Source organism: Choloepus didactylus, chromosome 13 (genome assembly GCF_015220235.1).
Source record: "Choloepus didactylus isolate mChoDid1 chromosome 13, mChoDid1.pri, whole genome shotgun sequence".
NCBI classification, from domain to species: Eukaryota; Metazoa; Chordata; class Mammalia; order Pilosa; family Megalonychidae; genus Choloepus; species Choloepus didactylus.
The window spans coordinates 93,760,488-93,777,614 of record NC_051319.1 but is presented as its reverse complement, the minus strand read 5'-3'; the positions used below and the strand labels follow the sequence as shown (position 1 = coordinate 93,777,614).

The 17,127-nt window shown below is 44.9% G+C and overlaps 1 protein-coding gene across 10 annotated transcripts in view; it reads right to left on the bottom strand.

Annotated features, from left to right (window-relative positions):
* ABLIM3 (actin binding LIM protein family member 3) overlaps window positions 1-16,889 on the bottom strand; it is a 111,112-nt gene extending 94,223 nt beyond the window's left edge. For 9 of the 10 annotated variants that reach the window (XM_037801349.1, XM_037801351.1, XM_037801352.1 and 6 more), the window contains exons 1-2: window positions 16,747-16,889; window positions 16,292-16,391 (exon numbers count right to left, since the gene is read on the bottom strand). In XM_037801349.1, the coding sequence (XP_037657277.1) occupies window positions 16,292-16,304 (13 nt within the window). In that variant the 5' untranslated portion in view covers window positions 16,305-16,391; window positions 16,747-16,889. Of the gene's footprint in view, window positions 1-16,291; window positions 16,392-16,484; window positions 16,647-16,746 lie in introns of those variants that run through there. The other variant, XM_037801350.1, reaches the window with a different exon arrangement.
* Between the last annotated feature and the right edge of the window lie 238 nt (window positions 16,890-17,127).

Here is a 17,127-nt window from a genome sequence, read left to right as displayed (position 1 = left end):
GTACTGTCAGATGGGAAGACCAGTAAGAAAAAGTGCCGTAGGACCTTTTCAGTTGTAATTTACAGAAATCCAACTCAAACTAGGCTAAGGTAAAAGGAAAATTTTTGGTTCTTGTAACTGGGAGGTCTGGGGAGGGGGTAGCTCAGGCTTCAGGTATGGCTGAAAACAGGGGCATTAACATATGGCCAGAGTTCTGACTTCTCTCTCTTTCAGACAGCTTCTTCCCGTGTGTTGGACAAGAGTGGCCACCAACCTCCCCAGACTCTCATCTATCTCCTTAGGTTAGCAACCTCAGTGGAATGAATACTTCTTCTTTCCAATATTTCCCTATCAATACTCTGATTGGCCTATCCTGAGTCTAGTGTCCACTGGCATGAACAATCCTTGTGCCAAGGTAGATGGGATACTCTGATTGCTAGCCTGAGTTTATGTGCCCATCCCCTGGGCAAGGGCAGAACACCCCACTTGACAGTCCATTACTACTTACCTGGAGTTGGGGAGAAGATCTTGCAAAGAATCAGAAGGAGGGATGATAAAAACATGCTACACAGAGAATTTGGCTATCACATTGCATTATCAGAGGTGGTATTGGGAATTGTGGACTTTGGGGTAGGAAATGTGAATGGGGGGGCACAGAGGGAGACTTTGCTCGGAGATTGAGGCACAGGCATGGAAAACTGCCTGCTATGTCTTTCCCCAGGGGAGAGTCTCTGCCCTGAGTGTCACTCTCTGGAGCCTGCTCAGCCTGCTCAGCCTGCAGTTAGCGGCAATTTGAGAAGAAAGTCATATAACATCAAAGTGTGAATTATGGGATGTGCCACGTACTGAGACAGCACAAAAACAGAGACTGCTTTCTCATCCTGTCTGTATCTATCTTTCCTATGCATCTTCTCTACCGTATTTGAAGTAATTCCCCCTTGTGATTACAAAGATGAGCTAAATAAGAAGAATCAGACATTTCTTTGCCATCATTTTGGACTGGAATATCCAAGTTCGAAGAAACCTTAGATTCATCTAGTACAGAAGTCAGCAGACTCTCACCCATGGATCAAATCACCCTCCACCTTTATTTTTGCAAATAAAGTTTTATTGGAACACAGCCCTGCCCACTCACTTACACATTTTTATGGGACTGCTTTCATGCAGCCTAACATATTTATTCTCTGCCTTTTTACAGAAAAAGCTTGCTAACCCCTTGTCTGGTATGACATGCTCCCTGCTCAATTAGGACCCACGACATTTCTTTCTCCCTGACTCACGGAAGAATCAAAAAGGCTAACACATGCAAAAATGTTTAGGATAGAGAATAACATGTAATAAAGTATTCCTTAAATGTTAGCCAGCTGAACAAAATCCCTGGGTTATCGAAATGTAACTCTGTTCCCCTTTCCCAATGGAAATGATCAAGAAGGTGACTATAACATAACAATACCATGTGTTGATTAATTTATATATTAAAAAGGGATTTTCCCAACACTTCCAGATGTATTAATTTAACACTATTAATAAAATTATTGAGTGTTTTCCATATGCAAGGCGCTGTGCTAAGCATCTATAGCCATTCTTTTACTCATGGCTCACTTATTATTCTCATCTTGAGAGGAAACTGAAGCCTGGAGGGGTAAAGCAATTCACCGCTACTAAGTGGCTGAGCAGGAACTTGAACCCAGGCAGTCTGACTCCATAGCTCAAGCTCTTATCAAATACACTAGACTTCTCGATTTGGTCAGCAACCTAGTTTTCAGAGTATCAGTTCACACAGAATCAGATAACGGGTCCATCCACAGGCTCAAGAACAGTGATGCTGACAGAAAACAGTGCTGCAGAGCCACGGCAGGCTCATCCTCTTCACAGCTTCTCGTCTCCCCCTTTCATGTGCTCTCACACCTGCACCCCTGCGTCAGCCTGCCTCCCACTGCAGGCTCTGATCCATGGGGTGTATGTTGCCAGGGGAATCTTCCTAAATAATGCACAGCCCTAGTCGGGTCACTGCTTGGCTCAACACCTCTCATGGCTCCTCAATGGCCATAGACTGTAAGAAATACTCTTCAGCCTGGCATTTAAAACTTTTAAAGATCTGATCCCCACTGACTCCCCAGCCTTATCGCCTCACTGTCCACCTATGCTTAGTCATATGTATACTCTATAGAGTATATGCAAACCAGACTTCCTGACATTTCCCGAAATGCTTTGCGTCTTTTTATTTTGCCTTCCACCTAGTCCTAGCCAGGATTCAGGCACTGCACAATGACCATTGCAGGAAGAAAACAATGGATAAACCCATCTGGAATGCTCCTTCCTGCCATTTCACTTCACCTAACAAAAGTTTGTTCACCCCTCAAGGTTTTGGCTGAATGCTGCCTTCCCCATACCTTCCCAAGGAGTTTCCCCCATCTTCCTCTCCACGTCTCACCTCTCCTCTCAACACACCCAAGCAGTTTCCTGAGTTACAGGCATAGGAGCTCGTGTCTGCTCCCTGGTAGCACTAGGGGCAATCCACAATTGGGGATGCTGTGCTTCTCTGATCCCACAGAGCCTGGCACGTGCACAGTTTCAGGGTTCATTTTATTGCCTGAGTGAATGGGTGAATATGGCTGGGATGTCCAGTGGGAGACTCCACGGCCAGCCATGCCAATCCACACTTTCCCCTGTGACCTCCACTGCAGTAAAATAGGGGAAAGATGGTGAAAAGGGGGTCACAGGCAGGAGTGAAGGGAGGCAGTAGAGAAGAACGACATGGTCCCAAACACCTGCTCCACCTTGGAAAATGACTACATTTGAACCTCATTTTCCTTTTATGCAAAGGAGAATATTTAAGTATATCCCATTGTGGGGGATTGAATGGCATATCCCAGTTTGGACGGCATTCTGGTACGTATGGACCCATTGTAAATAAGATATCTTCAAGGAGTTACTTCAGTTAAAGTGTGGCCAACTAATCAAGTTGGGCTTTAATCTGGATTACTGGAGCCCTTTATAGGCAGAGAGAAAGTGAGATGGAGACAGAAGCCAGGAGAGGCCACCGCGTGCCTTGCTATGTGACAGAAAAGCTAAGGAAGGACCAAGGATTGCCGGCAGTCAGCCCAGAATGCCACAGTCTTTGGGAAGAAAGCATCGATTTGCTGATTTTGGACCCTGAGTTTGGATGTCTCCTAGACTCAAAATCATGAGCCATTAAATTCCCATTGTTTAAGTCAATCCACTGTATGGTATTTCTTTTAGTAGCTAGGAAATTAAGACACCCATTAAAATCACTCATTTGTACATTTATTTAAGGCTCTATCATTTATTAAATTTGAGATCTGGTGCCAACTAATTCTTCTCTATGCCTCAAATTCTTCCTCTGTAAAATGAGGATAATATTAGTATCTACCTCATAGGACTCTGTGAGGGTTAAGTGGGTCAATGCATGTAAAGAGCTTGTATTTAGCAAATGCCATGATGAGTTTGGAGGATTCAATAGTGATCAAAACAGTGAGGGCCTGTCACATAGCCATGATGCAGCTTGTAGTTAAAAGGGAGCAAGACAAAGCTAAATGTCAATAATGGGGGGATATAAGGGAGGGGTATGGGATTTTTTTTTTCTGGGAGAAATGGGAATTTTCTCATATTGATTGTGGTGGTGAATGTATAACTATGTGATTATACCAGGAGCCACTGATTGTACACTTAAGATGGACTGTATGGTGTGTGAATGAGACTGTTTAAAAAAAAATAAACAGAAAACTACAAGTGCTGGAGAAGACGCAGAGAAAGAGGTACAATTATTCACAGTTGGTGGGGATGTAGAATGGTATAGCCACTCTGAAGGGCAGTTTGTGGTTCCTCAGGAAGCTAATTATAAAATTGCCAGATGATCTGGCAACCTATTACTAGGAATATCCTTGGAAGAACTGAAAGCAGGGACATGAATAGACATTTGTACATAATGTTTGTGGTGTCATTATTCATGACTGCCAATGGATGGAGGCAGCCCAAGTGTCCATCGACTGAGGAGTGGAAGGGTGAACTGTGGTGTATACATATGGTGGACTATTGCGCAGCTGTAGGAAAGAATGAAGTCCTGATGCATGCAACGACATGAATGAACCTTGAGGACATTATGTTAAGCGAACTAAGCCAGAAACAAAAGGACAAATATTTTATAGTCTCACTAATATGAATTAACTACAATGAGCAAACTCTGGTAGTTAAATTTGAGAGCATAGGTTATCAGGGGTTAGAAAGAGGGTAGAGATTGGGCAATTGATGCTGAAGTGTACAGAATGTATAATGCTGATTGTAAAGGTTCGGAAATGGATAGCACAATACTGTGTGATGGTAACGCAATACTGTAAGTATAATTAACAAAGATGAGTGTGAGTACAGTTGAAAGAAGACTAGGGTTGTGTATGTCACCAGAAGGAAAGCTAGAGAATAAAAACTGGGACTGTATGACTTGGTGAAACTTAGAGTGGATGATGATGGTAGTTAATTGTACAAATACAAGAAAGTTTTTACATGAACAAGAACAAATGTATGTCACTATTACAACATAATAATGGGGTGATACACGGGAACAAATACAATTAATGAAAACTAAGGTCTATAGTTAACAGTAACATTGTAATATGCTTTCATTAATTGTAGCAAAGGCACTATACCAAAGCTAAATGTCAATAATAGGGGGATATAAGGGAGTGGTAAGGGATTTTTTGTTCTGGAAAAAATGGAATGTTCTCATAATGATTGTGGTGGTGAATGCATAACTCTATGATTATACCAGGGGCCATTGATTGTACACTTAGGATGGACTGTATGGTGTGGGAATAAAATTTTTTAAAAAAGGTTGTGTGCGTGAGAGAGAGAAACAAATAAACATGCTAATGAATAAAGTAATTCCCAATTGTGCTAAGTTCTAAGAAGAATGGTGAAATCCAGTATAACAAGGGGAACCTTCCTTAGATACAGAGCTCAGGGAAGGCCCATGTAAGATTATTGCAAGGATTATACTAAATAATAAATGCAAAACATTTGCACTCACATATGCTATAGTTGGAAAACAATGTCTCTTGATTAGGAGGAAGAGGAAAAATTGGTCTGAGGCTAAGGAATCTCCAATGGGGGTGGGGCTTCTTTTTGTTCCTTAAATGCTGCTTCCTAGATCCCTTTTTCCTGCACAAACGGGCCCAGGCTCTGCCTCTGCCTTTTGAAAGAGGGATTTATGGCCACCTGAGGTTCCTGCACCACATAATCCTGGCATCAGTGGCAATTCTCCTTCCACAGCAATTCATACTGACCCTCAGATGTGCTGGCTTAGCTACTCTGAAAATATCTGATTTTACGGTCACCTTAGACCTTCCTAGGATGGGCAAAGCCCGGATCACTGGGCTGTTTCCCCAGATCTTGAAAAGGAGAAACAGACCTTGGGCTGCCCCTGCTCCTGCACGCTGAGAACAGCTTGCAGCAGGAAGATTGGCACTTGGTGGAGTGTGCTTCAGGTGCTTAAAATAGATCAACTGTGTCATTAGACTACTGCAAGGCAGTCAGCTCATTGGCTCTGCTGGTGCTGGGAGGGCAAGAGATAACGACCCCTGGAGAAAGACCTGTGCTTTGTAAAAAATTAAGCAGATGCAAGGAAACAGCTTTGGAAATGATACAGGCAGTAGAGACTGGAATTCTGCCAGGAAGGGGGGTGGGGCTGTTGCACAGGCATGCAAACAGTGATGCCACAGCAATGGGAGCCTACACGTACCCCCCATCTGGTTGGTAGTACACTTAGAAGAGAGGCCTGCAGACTTCTGGGGAGCAGGGTCCAACCCCGTAGCATCACCTGAAATTGTCAAGGGACCATCCATTGTCTCAGGGCAGACACACAACCAACATGTGGAGCTGACTCTGGTGGCTTCCTCCTGCTCCTTCAACGTCTTCTTCCTAGCATGTTTTAAGTCCTTCTACTATTCTGGTCACTCATCCCTGAGCAGAATTCAGTTTACCACTGTCCTTCCTGAAACCATTGCTTCTGAGATAGTCTAATCGGGGATCTTCAGAGTGGGGTTATTTCCACCTCCCATCCATGCAACCTAAAATCACTGTAGCTCAGATGCCTCTTGCTAAACTTGTGATCGGCTAACTTCCTGCCCCAACTTTTTACTCCAGTGGCTGCCAGGCCTGGCTTCCCCTGGTCTGATTCTTCTGGTGGTTGCAGACATTGGGAAGTGATGGCAGTTGAGGAAGGGAAGAGTTTACATCTTGTTTAGAAGACAGAAATGACCTGATACAGTGATGGATTGAGAGAGAAGGAAAGGGAAGTGTTGGAGGAGTTGACTTTCTCATTACTAACTTGCGTGCCTGGGTAGATAGAGGCTCTATCCAAAGCCTCTGTGCCAGGCTTTACTTTCTATGAATTATTTGCCACACTTTGATTTCTTCCAAAGGAAAGAGGAAAAATCTACTCTCAACCAACATAAAAAAAATTGTCTTTCTTCCCATTCTTTCTCAAGGAGGAGGCCATAAAGATAGAAGAAAGGTCTTGAGTAGCCTTAGGGGGTGGTCTTTCAGCAATCACTCCCCAGCTGGGTGGGTATCTAAACTGACCTTTCTGAAAGGAACAAGATGTCCCCAACTAGACCAGGCACGTCTTATGCATCAGAACAATCTCTGGAAGAGTTCAGCCTCCCAGGATGCCCTCATTTGGGCTGGGAAAGGTCCCCAGAGCTGGTATCAGTTATCCAGATTGCCCTCTTTTGGTCCGTGCCCCACTTCCTACTACTGAGTTCTCCTGGAAACAAGACTGACCTCCAGGAACTGGGGGTGGGACATTGTTTGCCCAACTGTATCCAACAGGATATGATATCACCCTTCTGGGAATGGGTCTGCGGGGGAAATAAGGACATGTAGCAGGGTTCTACTCCCTTCAAGAGGATTTTTTATTTTATTTTATTTTATTTTTTTTTATTTTTTAAATTCAGTTTTATTGAAATATATTCACAAACCATACAGTCATCCATGGTATACAATCAACTGTTCACAGTATGATCATATAGTTATGCGTTCATCACCACAATCTATTTCTGAACATTTTCCTTACATCAGAAAGAATCAGAATAAGAATAAAAAATAAAAGTGAAAAGAGAATACCCAAACCATCCCCCCATCCCACCCTATTTGTCATTTAGTTTTTACTCCCATTTTTCTATTGATTTTTTTTTCAATTTTTTAACTTTGTTTATCAAAAAATTAAAAACAAACAGGCAAACAACAACCAAAAAAACCCCACAACATTTCAAACAAAGCAATGGATTAAGGAAAACAAATAACCTAAAATAACTACTTTGCTTCCAATATGTTCCTACCATACCCCAAGAAAATTAATAAACCATGTCCAAACAGAGGAGTAAGAAAAACAAATAATCTAAAATAACTACATTGCTTCCAACATGTTCCTACCATACCCCAAGAAAATTAACAACCCCTAAGAAAACAAAGGAATAAGAGAAAAAAAAACCTAAAATAACTCTATTGCTTCCAACATGATCTTACTATATCCAAGAAAGTTTACAAACCATAATCATTCCTGAGCATTCCCATAACATTGAGATTACCCTCCATAGTTTATCTGTTCTTATTAGATTATCATTCCCCCTCCACTAATTGGTATCTCTAGGTCCCCTACATTCTACAGTATAAAACATTGTACATTTTTCACAGAATTCACATTAGTGGTAACATACAATATCTCTCTTTTTGTGCCTGGCTTATTTTGCTCAGCATTATGTCTTTTTTTTTTTTTTTTTAATCTTCATTTTATTGAGATATATTCATATACCACGCAGTCATACAAAACAAATCGTACTTTCGATTGTTCACAGTACCATTACATAGTTGTACATTCATCACCCAAATCAATCCCTGGCACCTTCATTAGCACACACACAAGAATAACAAGAATAATAATTAGAGTGAAAAGGAGCAATTGAAGTAAAAAAGAACACTGGGTACCTTTGTCTGTTTGTCTCCTTCCCCTATTTTTCTACTCATCCATCCATAAACTAGACAAAGTGGAGTGTGGTCCTTATGGCTTTCCCAATCCCCTTGTCACCCCTCATAAGCCACATTTTTATACAACTGTCTTCGAGATTCATGGGTTCTGGGTTGTAGTTTGATAGTTTCAGGCATCCACCACCAGCTACCCCAATTCTCCAGAACCCAAAAAGGGCTGTCTAAAGTGTGCGTAAGAGTGCCCACCAGAGTGACCTCTCGGCTCCCCCTGGATTCTCTCTGCCACCGAAGCCCACCTCATTTCCTTTCACATCCCCCCTTCGGTCAAGAAGATGTTCTCCGTCCCACGATGCCAGGCCTACATTCCTCCCTGGGAGTCACACTCCACGTTGCCAGGGAGATTCACCCCCCTGGGTGTCTGATCCCACGCAGGGGGGAGGGCAGTGACCCCACCTTTCAAGTTGGCTTAGCTAGAGAGACAGGGCCACATCTGAGCAACAAAGAGGCACCCGGGAGGAGGCTCCTAGGCACAACCATAGGGAGGCCTAGCCTCTCCCCTGCAGCAACCGCCTTCAAGAGGATTTTAAAAGCATGGAAGGGTTAATCAATTGCTAACACCAGACAGGACTTTCTCCCGTAATAATTAACAGATCTGCTGCTGTTTCCACATCTCTGTGTAAGGATACACTTCTCCATGTTTGATGTTATGTGGATCATCGACCAGGGGTTTAAAAACTCAGATGCCTACAGTTGCAAGGTAACGTGAAAATATTAAGCTGTGCTTGTGTGACTTAATAGGGACTGGTGGGAACTGTGGCAAACTACAGATGAATACCTGCTTCATCCAAAACAGGCAATCCCACATGTAGGAAAATAGGGCTAAGGGTACAAGAACATCCAGTTTTTGTTTTTGTTTTTAAAGATAGGCTAGATTTCTCAATTTGGGCAAATATTTCAAATTCATTGAAAACTCAATGTAGGGTAGATAAAACACATCCTATTATGTTGGCTACCAGCTGGCCAATTTTGCCTGACTTGTAGGATCCAGGAAGGCAGGAGTCATATCTGTTATGTTTACTGTTGTGTCCCCAGCAACATGCCTCATGCAGAGTTGGCATTCATTAAATATTTGTTGAATGAACAAATAAATAATCCCATACTTATTTCCCATGCTGGGCATTCCCAGAAACTAAGCAGACTGAAAATCAATACCTTGGTGTTAAATTCTGATAACACTTGTGAAATGCTACAGTTGTGTGTAATGACCTGAAAGAAGGGTAGGGGGTGTTTTTTCTGAAAACAGACACACACACTCACCTGCGGGCCTCCCATCTGGGGTCTTCCTAAATGTGAACACATCTCTTCAGCATCTCAGGAAGAAGCTACACCTCCACTGGTTAGGGATGGCAAAATTAGGGTTTAAGCATCAGGATGAGAAGGATAATCTTTTGATGGTTGGGTTTCATAATCAACTATCAGCATCCCATATTAGTCATAGGCAGTGGCTGATATTCAAAGAAAGCAAACCACAAGGAAGTTTTCTCCTTGTGGAGTCATTTATTTAATAAACACTATACTTATACATTTTATAAACACTTGCTCTGTGCCAGGCATTGTTTTAAGCAATCTACAACTATTATTTTACTTATCCTTTATAACAACTCTATGAGAGGTACTATTATTATCCCCATGTGATTATCCTCAGAGATGAAGAACTGAGGTACAGAGACGGCGAGTGACTTATCCAGGGACACACAGCTAGTAACGGGCAGGGCTGGGATTTAACTCCCGTCAATCTGGCTTTAGTTTACACCCCTAAGAATTATAGGAGAACAATTTAACTGGCAAAATAGCCAAAAAAAGTCAAAGGTGCTCACGCATGTCTATGGTTGTTTTCTGTCCTTTTACAATGGTATCTGCCTAATGTTGGATATTAGCCAGTTGTTGACCATTTATTGCAGTAGATACTATCTCTGAAAGATTAAATTTAAAGCTTTTGCCAGATAGGGAAGTTGGAGTTCAGAACTGATATCATTTCCTTTATGCAATACAAGTGCTCTTGAAATCACATTGTGATTTTCAGAGATGCGTTATATTCATTTCAGATGGTTTTAAAATTTTTCCTTACATTATTCCTCCAACACCCACCCTCTCCCCCCTCCCCCACCTTTAGCCTCAAGTAACTCAAGTAAACATTTATCAACAGCTGCTTCATTCATTTGGGAAGCACTGCTTTTAAAAAAAAACCTCTCTCCTTGTAAAGTAAACAATCTCTATTTTTTGTTTTGCAAATTTAGAATGTCTTTAGAAGGCATTCTACGGTGTTCGTGTTTGTAATAGATCCTTTCCATTAGGAATTCTTAAAGTTCATGAGTGGGCTATGAGATTAGCAGAGGAAGGTCATTTTGCTCTTTGTGCTCGGAGGTCTTCAATTCGGACTCCCTTGCCCCTCCAGGTCTACTCTGCTGCCTTCTCTACCCTGCACGGTGCCCTCAAAGGCTGACCGCTAGGGCCTCATCAACTGCCTCATTTGCCCTCTAGCTTTGGTTGGATTTGGCCAGTGAGGAGATCAGAGGCAGGGAGGAGAGGGAAGTCAGGATATTTATTTCCCCTGGTTCCTTATGTGGGGTCTTGCCATAGGTTGGCTGCCTTCTTGGAGCCAGAGGCCACAGTCCTGCCAGGCAGCCCTCACCCTGCAGCCGGCCTTTTGGGTGTCTGGGTTCCTCTTTTGCTGCATTCAGGCCTTGGGGGCAGGAGAGATGGGGTTGGGTAGTGGGGCCCTGTGACTAGTTTCCTAGCACTGGGCTATCCTTGCTTATCGTTGCTTCTCTACGCCCTTCCCACATATTTAGAGTCCCTCTATACAACTGCCCTTAAGTTGCCCACCTGTTCCCTGCCAGCACCCTAACTGATAGGATCCTCCCCTTCTCCTTTATCCTATAAGCAATCAGGTGCTAGGCCATGCAGATGAAGAATCTTGTATCTTTTCCCTCATTTCTATTCTTACAACCACCTGGCCCTCATACCTTTTCTGAACTAGGGCAGTTATCTCTCGCCTGGAATCTTCACTTCCTGCCATGCCCTTTTCAACCAGGCCATATATTCAATACCAAGTAAACATTCTTCCTGGACGCTTCCTGAAAGCTAAGGCTCTCCTACGTATAAAACCCAGTGCTGCCGGCAATACTAGCAGGACGGGCTAATTTTTAATCAGAGTATGGTTCTTAAAGCACCATCATTCCAGAACATTGCTTTACTCAATGGCCGACTCAACTTCAGATTCAATGCCATTCATTGAAACTCTTTTATATGCCAGGCAGTTTCTCAGGCTTTTTCACTTAATGTTCACAGCAACTCTTCACATTGACATTATTGCTCATATTTTATACATCATAAAATTCAGGCTCAGAGAGGTTATCTATCCTATCCAGGATCACAGACAAATGCATGATAGATCTTGAATTTGAACTCAGGAATCCATAACCCAAAGCCCAGATCTTACTGCCCCAGTATGGGTTTTGCTTATCCTATGACACCTTTGTGGGAGTTACTCTCTTCAACAAAACAAAGTCTGCTTCAGAAAATTAGTTTGTTAGCCTGCCAATCCATGATGAAAACCAAGGAGAGGGCCAGAGGGCAGCAGGAGGCCTATGGAATGAGGGAAAATGGTACTTTTATATATCAGCCTCGAGGATGCTTGGAACTCCTGGGGGTTCTGACCCATGTGAAGAACTGGCTCTTCATGGGACAAAGAATTGACTCTGGTGCCCATGGCCTCTGGCTCACTGTGGTCAACTCAGTCTCCTCTGGCTTTGGGCCCAAGGGCCTTGGAACTCATTGATCAACATGGAGCTAGCTGGACTCTGACAGAGAATAACAAAAGATTTATTATTGCCTCAGAAAATGCACTTTAGGTCAGGGGTGCCCCTGTGGCTCTGGGGACATTGTGAGAGGGAGAGGCCTGGGTGCAGCACCTTCCTTGCTGTGTGGGTTCAGGTAAAAGGCCAAGGAGCATATTGGAACAAAGAAATGCTCCAGAATGTGCCCCTGCTTGGGGCTGTACACCACAGCACACCACAGCTCTCATGGAGTTTGCTGTCCAGTGGGAGATAGGCTTTGAACCATGATCACAAGCATGAGTGCATGATGAGAGAGACACAGCTCTGAAGAAACAGGGTCAAGGCAGCTGGAGAGAATTTTTAGGGGAATGTTAGCTGAACCGGGGGTCTGGGGAGGGTTTCTGCAGCCCGGGAGGGTGAGAAGGCCAGCCCAGGTGATGCTGGGGGTGGGGAAAGGAGCTGGTGCAGGGAAGGGGAGGGCTTTCCAGGTGGAAGGAATGGTACTTGCAAAGTTGGCAGGAGCCAGGTCTGTAGAGGGAAAGGAAGGGGCCAATGCAGCTGAAATATGGAGAGTGACGTGGAGTGGACTTGAAGAGGCCAGGCCTCATGGGACCCTGTGGGCCTTGGCAAGGAGTTGTCTCTCAGTCCAAGAGTAGCAGAATCCACATTTTAAGCAGAGTGTGATGCAAAGGGTGGGTGGTAGAGAATGACTGGTGGAGGCTAGCAGGGGAAGGGAGGCCCGTAAGGGAGCTGTTTCAGTAGGTCAGGGACAAATGACAGATCCTTGGAATTAGGTTGGGGATGTGCAGGGGGAAGAAAGGCTGGATTGTGGAACCACCCCACAGAAGCCAAAGGGGGAATGAGTGCCCTATTTTCTCTTCCTTCCCTCTGAAGTCCTTAACCCAAGGGAATGTACTGTCTCAGCATTAGCCCAGGCTTTCAGGAGAGGATACAGTATTCTTTTTTTTTTAATTATTATTTTTTATTTTTTAATTTTTAATTTTTAATTTTTTTATTAAATTCAGTTTTATTGAAATACATTCACACACCATACAATCATCCATGATATACAATCCACTGTCCACAGTATGATAACAGAGTTATGTGTTCATCACCACAATCTATCTCTGAACATTTTCCTTACATCAGAAAGAACCAGAACAAGAATAAAAAATAAAAGTGAAAAAAGAACACCCAAATCATCCCCCCATCCCACCCCATTTGTCCTTTAGTTTTTATCCCCATTCCTCCACTCATCCATACACTAGATAAAGGGGGTGTGATCCACAAGGTCTTCACAATCACACTAGGATACAGTATTCTTAACATGACACCCAGGTCTTTCCTGGACAAAACATGTAGATTAAGGATTAAACAAGTCCTGGGCATCTGGCTCATCGTGACTTTCTCCTCAGGGAGCCCTCCTCACCTCACCCTGATTGGCTCTGAGGGGCAAACCCTACTTGTTTAGCTCTATCAGGTCTAACTGCCCCCACCCCAACTCCTTCCCCTTCCAAATTACACCTTTCTCACAAGTACACACTTTTTGGTATACTGATTCTCAGCTAAATTTCAGAAGATAGGATTCTGATGAAGCTAAAATTCACAACTGGCGTGTCACTGACCGACCATTCTTCCATCTTTGACATCTAAGAAATGTGTCTCTTACTAATAAAAGTAATTTACGAATGTTTCCGAGGCATTTTTCCTATATTATCTCATTTAATCCTCAAAACCACAGTTAAGGTGTTCTTCACAATTTACAACAAAGGCGTGAAGTTCAAGAGGCCAGAAGTCAATGAAAATAGTGGCCACCACGTTGCAGGTGTGATGCCAGCTCCAGCCAAGGGCCCACCCTCCACATTCTACACAGAACGTTAGTTTCATCCCGGTTCCAAGCTGAGGCCATCGTTCACATTCTGCAGATGGCACAACCATGCTGAAGGCTGCAAGGTTAATCAGTGAAGAAAAGTGGACCAGAACCCAGGACAGTCTGAATCCAAAGTCCAAGCTCTATCAGCTCTAACATGCTGCCCAAAGACCACAGCCCCATGCTCCCCTTCTCCAGATTAAGGAATTAGGAGCGGCACACGCTGTGGACTATGTTACATGTCCAAGTACCTTTGATAATTTAATAGTCAACTGCATGACCTTGGACAAGCTACTGACCATTAGCTACAAACTTTTCACTTAGAAAATGGGAAAAATAATTCCCATGTCATAAGTTGGGTGTGAGAGTTCAATACTACCATGTAAGTGAAGTGCTTAGCACAGGGGCTGGTGGAGAGTGAATATCCAGCATAGGGAAGTTAAAAAAACACACACACTACTAAGTTAGGGTTTGTACACTTTCAGGCATGAGAATTAAGTCAAGGAAGAGGACACTGTGGCTTGGATAGGGTGACCCTGAGGACTCCCTGACCACGCCCTGTCCCCATGAATTTATGACCCAGTCACTCTTTCACTTGTGGGAAGTCTGGTTTCTACTCTCTCCACAGGGTCGGGAGGAACCTTGCTCATTATCCCGTCCAGCCCTAGAACCCGCCCTTGAGGCTCCCCCAAAGATCTCCCCAGTGAACTCTTCAGCGTGACATCCGCTGACAGGGAGCTCAGGGTCTCCCAGGGTTGCCCATTCCATTCTGCTCTATTTATTTTCTACTACTCCTAGAAAATGAACATACTCTGCCCACTTAGAAAAAGGACGTGCAGCTAGAATGACATTTTTCTCAGTCCTCATCTTCTATAGTATCCAATTCCATTAGTTACCATTTCTTAAAAAAAAAAAATAAAAGTAAGAACTCTGTTTCTTTCTTTTAAGAATACCCAGTGTTACTAATAGGACGAGAGTTCCTTAGGATTCTGGAGAGAGAGAAAAGGGCAGAGTCAGTTGCCTGTTAACCTTATTTTTTAGTTTCTTGAAAAATAGATGAGCCGTCTTTCTCTTCTGCTATTTTAGTGAGAAAGGACTCCCATAAATACATTTTTTTCCTAGGGATAGTGAGATGTGACAGGCAATGCACATCTTTATTTCTCTGAAGGCATGCAGATGTAAAAATGTGGCCCACTAGGTGATGAGAGTCTAGAGAATTTTGCTCTGTTCCTGAGCATGTTATGAAGCCAAAACACTATTCCAGATTGTCAAACTCAATAGGCAAAATTTTTTTGGCTGTAACAGGCAAAGGGAGTCCAGCCCTGCTCACTTGCTTGGCATAGAAATGTACTACACAAAAGGAGACGTCAGGGAGATGAGTCATACAGATACATAGTAAATAAATATATTTCATTTCCATCTCAGTGCCTTTTGATTTATTTTTCTCCTGTCTATGCCAAGAGCCTTGAAATGGAGGGATGGGGTGGGGTGAGGAAATAGTGGGTTTTGAGTGGACACGGCCTCCTAAGGTACTGATTTTTCTGGGCTTGCTGCTCAGCTCTAGCTTTTTAAAAAGAACCTCGTAGATTCTTACATTTTAAGGCCCCTCAGAAATGTCTCTAATTTAACCACTCTCATTTCACCAATCTGAGATCCAGAGAGGGGACTGGGAACAAAGATCATAGACTCAGGGCTGAGACTGTTTACAGGGGTCCTCTGGTTCAACAGCCCCTATTCGATGCTAGAATGACCCAGAAAAGCTAAGCTGACAAGAGAGTGGGACTTGAACCCAGATCTCCCTCCCAGGGCACTTCCCAGGCCACTGCCTGGTGCCTGTGGTCAAAGGGACTATATTAAAGAGAAATAGACAGTGAGACAGTGTCTCCCTTGTATTTCTGACTGCATTTCTCAGCAGCTGATGTCCAACCCTGATGTCTGATCTGGGGTCTGGAAAGCAGTTGTTGCCTCTGACAAGTTAGAGCTCTTGGCCAAAGGGCTTGTCCCTTTTCTCTCATTTGCCAGGAGGGCTAAACAGCCTGTACATGTGTGGAGAAAACAATCCCTTGCCAACAGGGCTGGAGGCGCATGGATCTGGGTATTTCAAAGTCTCTAGACCCAAAGGTGGTTTCCTGATGGTTGTTTATCAAACTGCTCATTCCCATCCCACGGTCTACCCACACCCGCACCCCCCATTGGAGGGCCTCTGGTTCTTCCCAGCTTAGCAAGCATGTCCCTCCTTGGTTTTCCAGAGGTGCATAGGGAAGTCTCCTAAAAGCCCGCCACAGTCAGACAATGGCTAGCACTACTGCTTCATAGGCCTCTCCAGGCATTGCTAGAAGGAGACAGCAGCCTTCCCAGCAGAGGCAACTGGCACTGCCCATAAAATATTAGCAAAATTATCATGAAACACTGGACCGACATCCCTCTTATAGGGAACGACAAAAAAAACCACCAAAAGGGAATCTGGGGGCCATGTGTCCACGCAGATGCTGGGCTTCCTTCCTGCCTCCCAGGCAGCTCCGGCGCAGGCTCCGGCACCGGCTCCGGCACCTCCCGCCCCCACCGCGGTTCCCATGGCAAAGGATAGGAGGCACCCACTTACTGCTTGTGTTCATGGTGATGCCTCTGCTCTGGGTCTTTCATTCAATACGGAAGCCCCGGCTGCCTTTTAAATCTTCCGTTCTTGGCACCTCACGCATCACCTGGGGGTGAAAAGGCAGTCACTGTCAGCTCTGCATCCTCAGGTGCTCTCTCTCCCCTGCCGTCCCCTCTCAGTGTAAGCTGGAGCCACTGGCCTTGAAGGCGAGTCGACTAATAAGGCGCAGGTGAGAGCAGGAAGGAGGAGGAGTGGGGAGGACACGGACGTCCTGGTCCTCCCGCTCCTGGCGACCCGAATCCCAGGCAGAAGCGGGGCTGGCAGCGCCTGCTCGTGCGCGCCCCAGACTATTCCAGCCACGCCGCTCCTGAGCCCAAAGGGGGTGTGGACCGCAGGGAGGCAGGGCGGGGGCAGCGCGTCCCCGCCCGGCCTCGGGAGCAGCGACCCGCCCGGGGACTCACCTCTCGGCCAGCGTCGGGAGCCAGAGGCCCCTGCCCGGGCCCCTGCGACCGGTTCATGAATCCTGGTCCTCGTCTGGGTTCTTGGATTCCAAAGCGAGCAGAGCGAAATAGGAGAGCTCGACATCCATGATGCGGACTCGAGGGCTGGCAGCGCGGGGGGCGCGGCCGCTCGCGGCTGCCACCTGCCGGACGCGCCGGCGAGCCTGGAGGCCCCGCCCCACCCGGGCTTCTCCCTGGGCTCTGGCCCCTGGAGAGTGATGGGGAGATGGACGGACCCAAGCGGGGGTCTTTGAGAGCTTGCTCTCCCCCCCTTGGTGCTGGTAACGAAGGGCTAGATAATGATAGGGAAATAAAGTCATAATTAGGAGGGGCTGTGAAAAG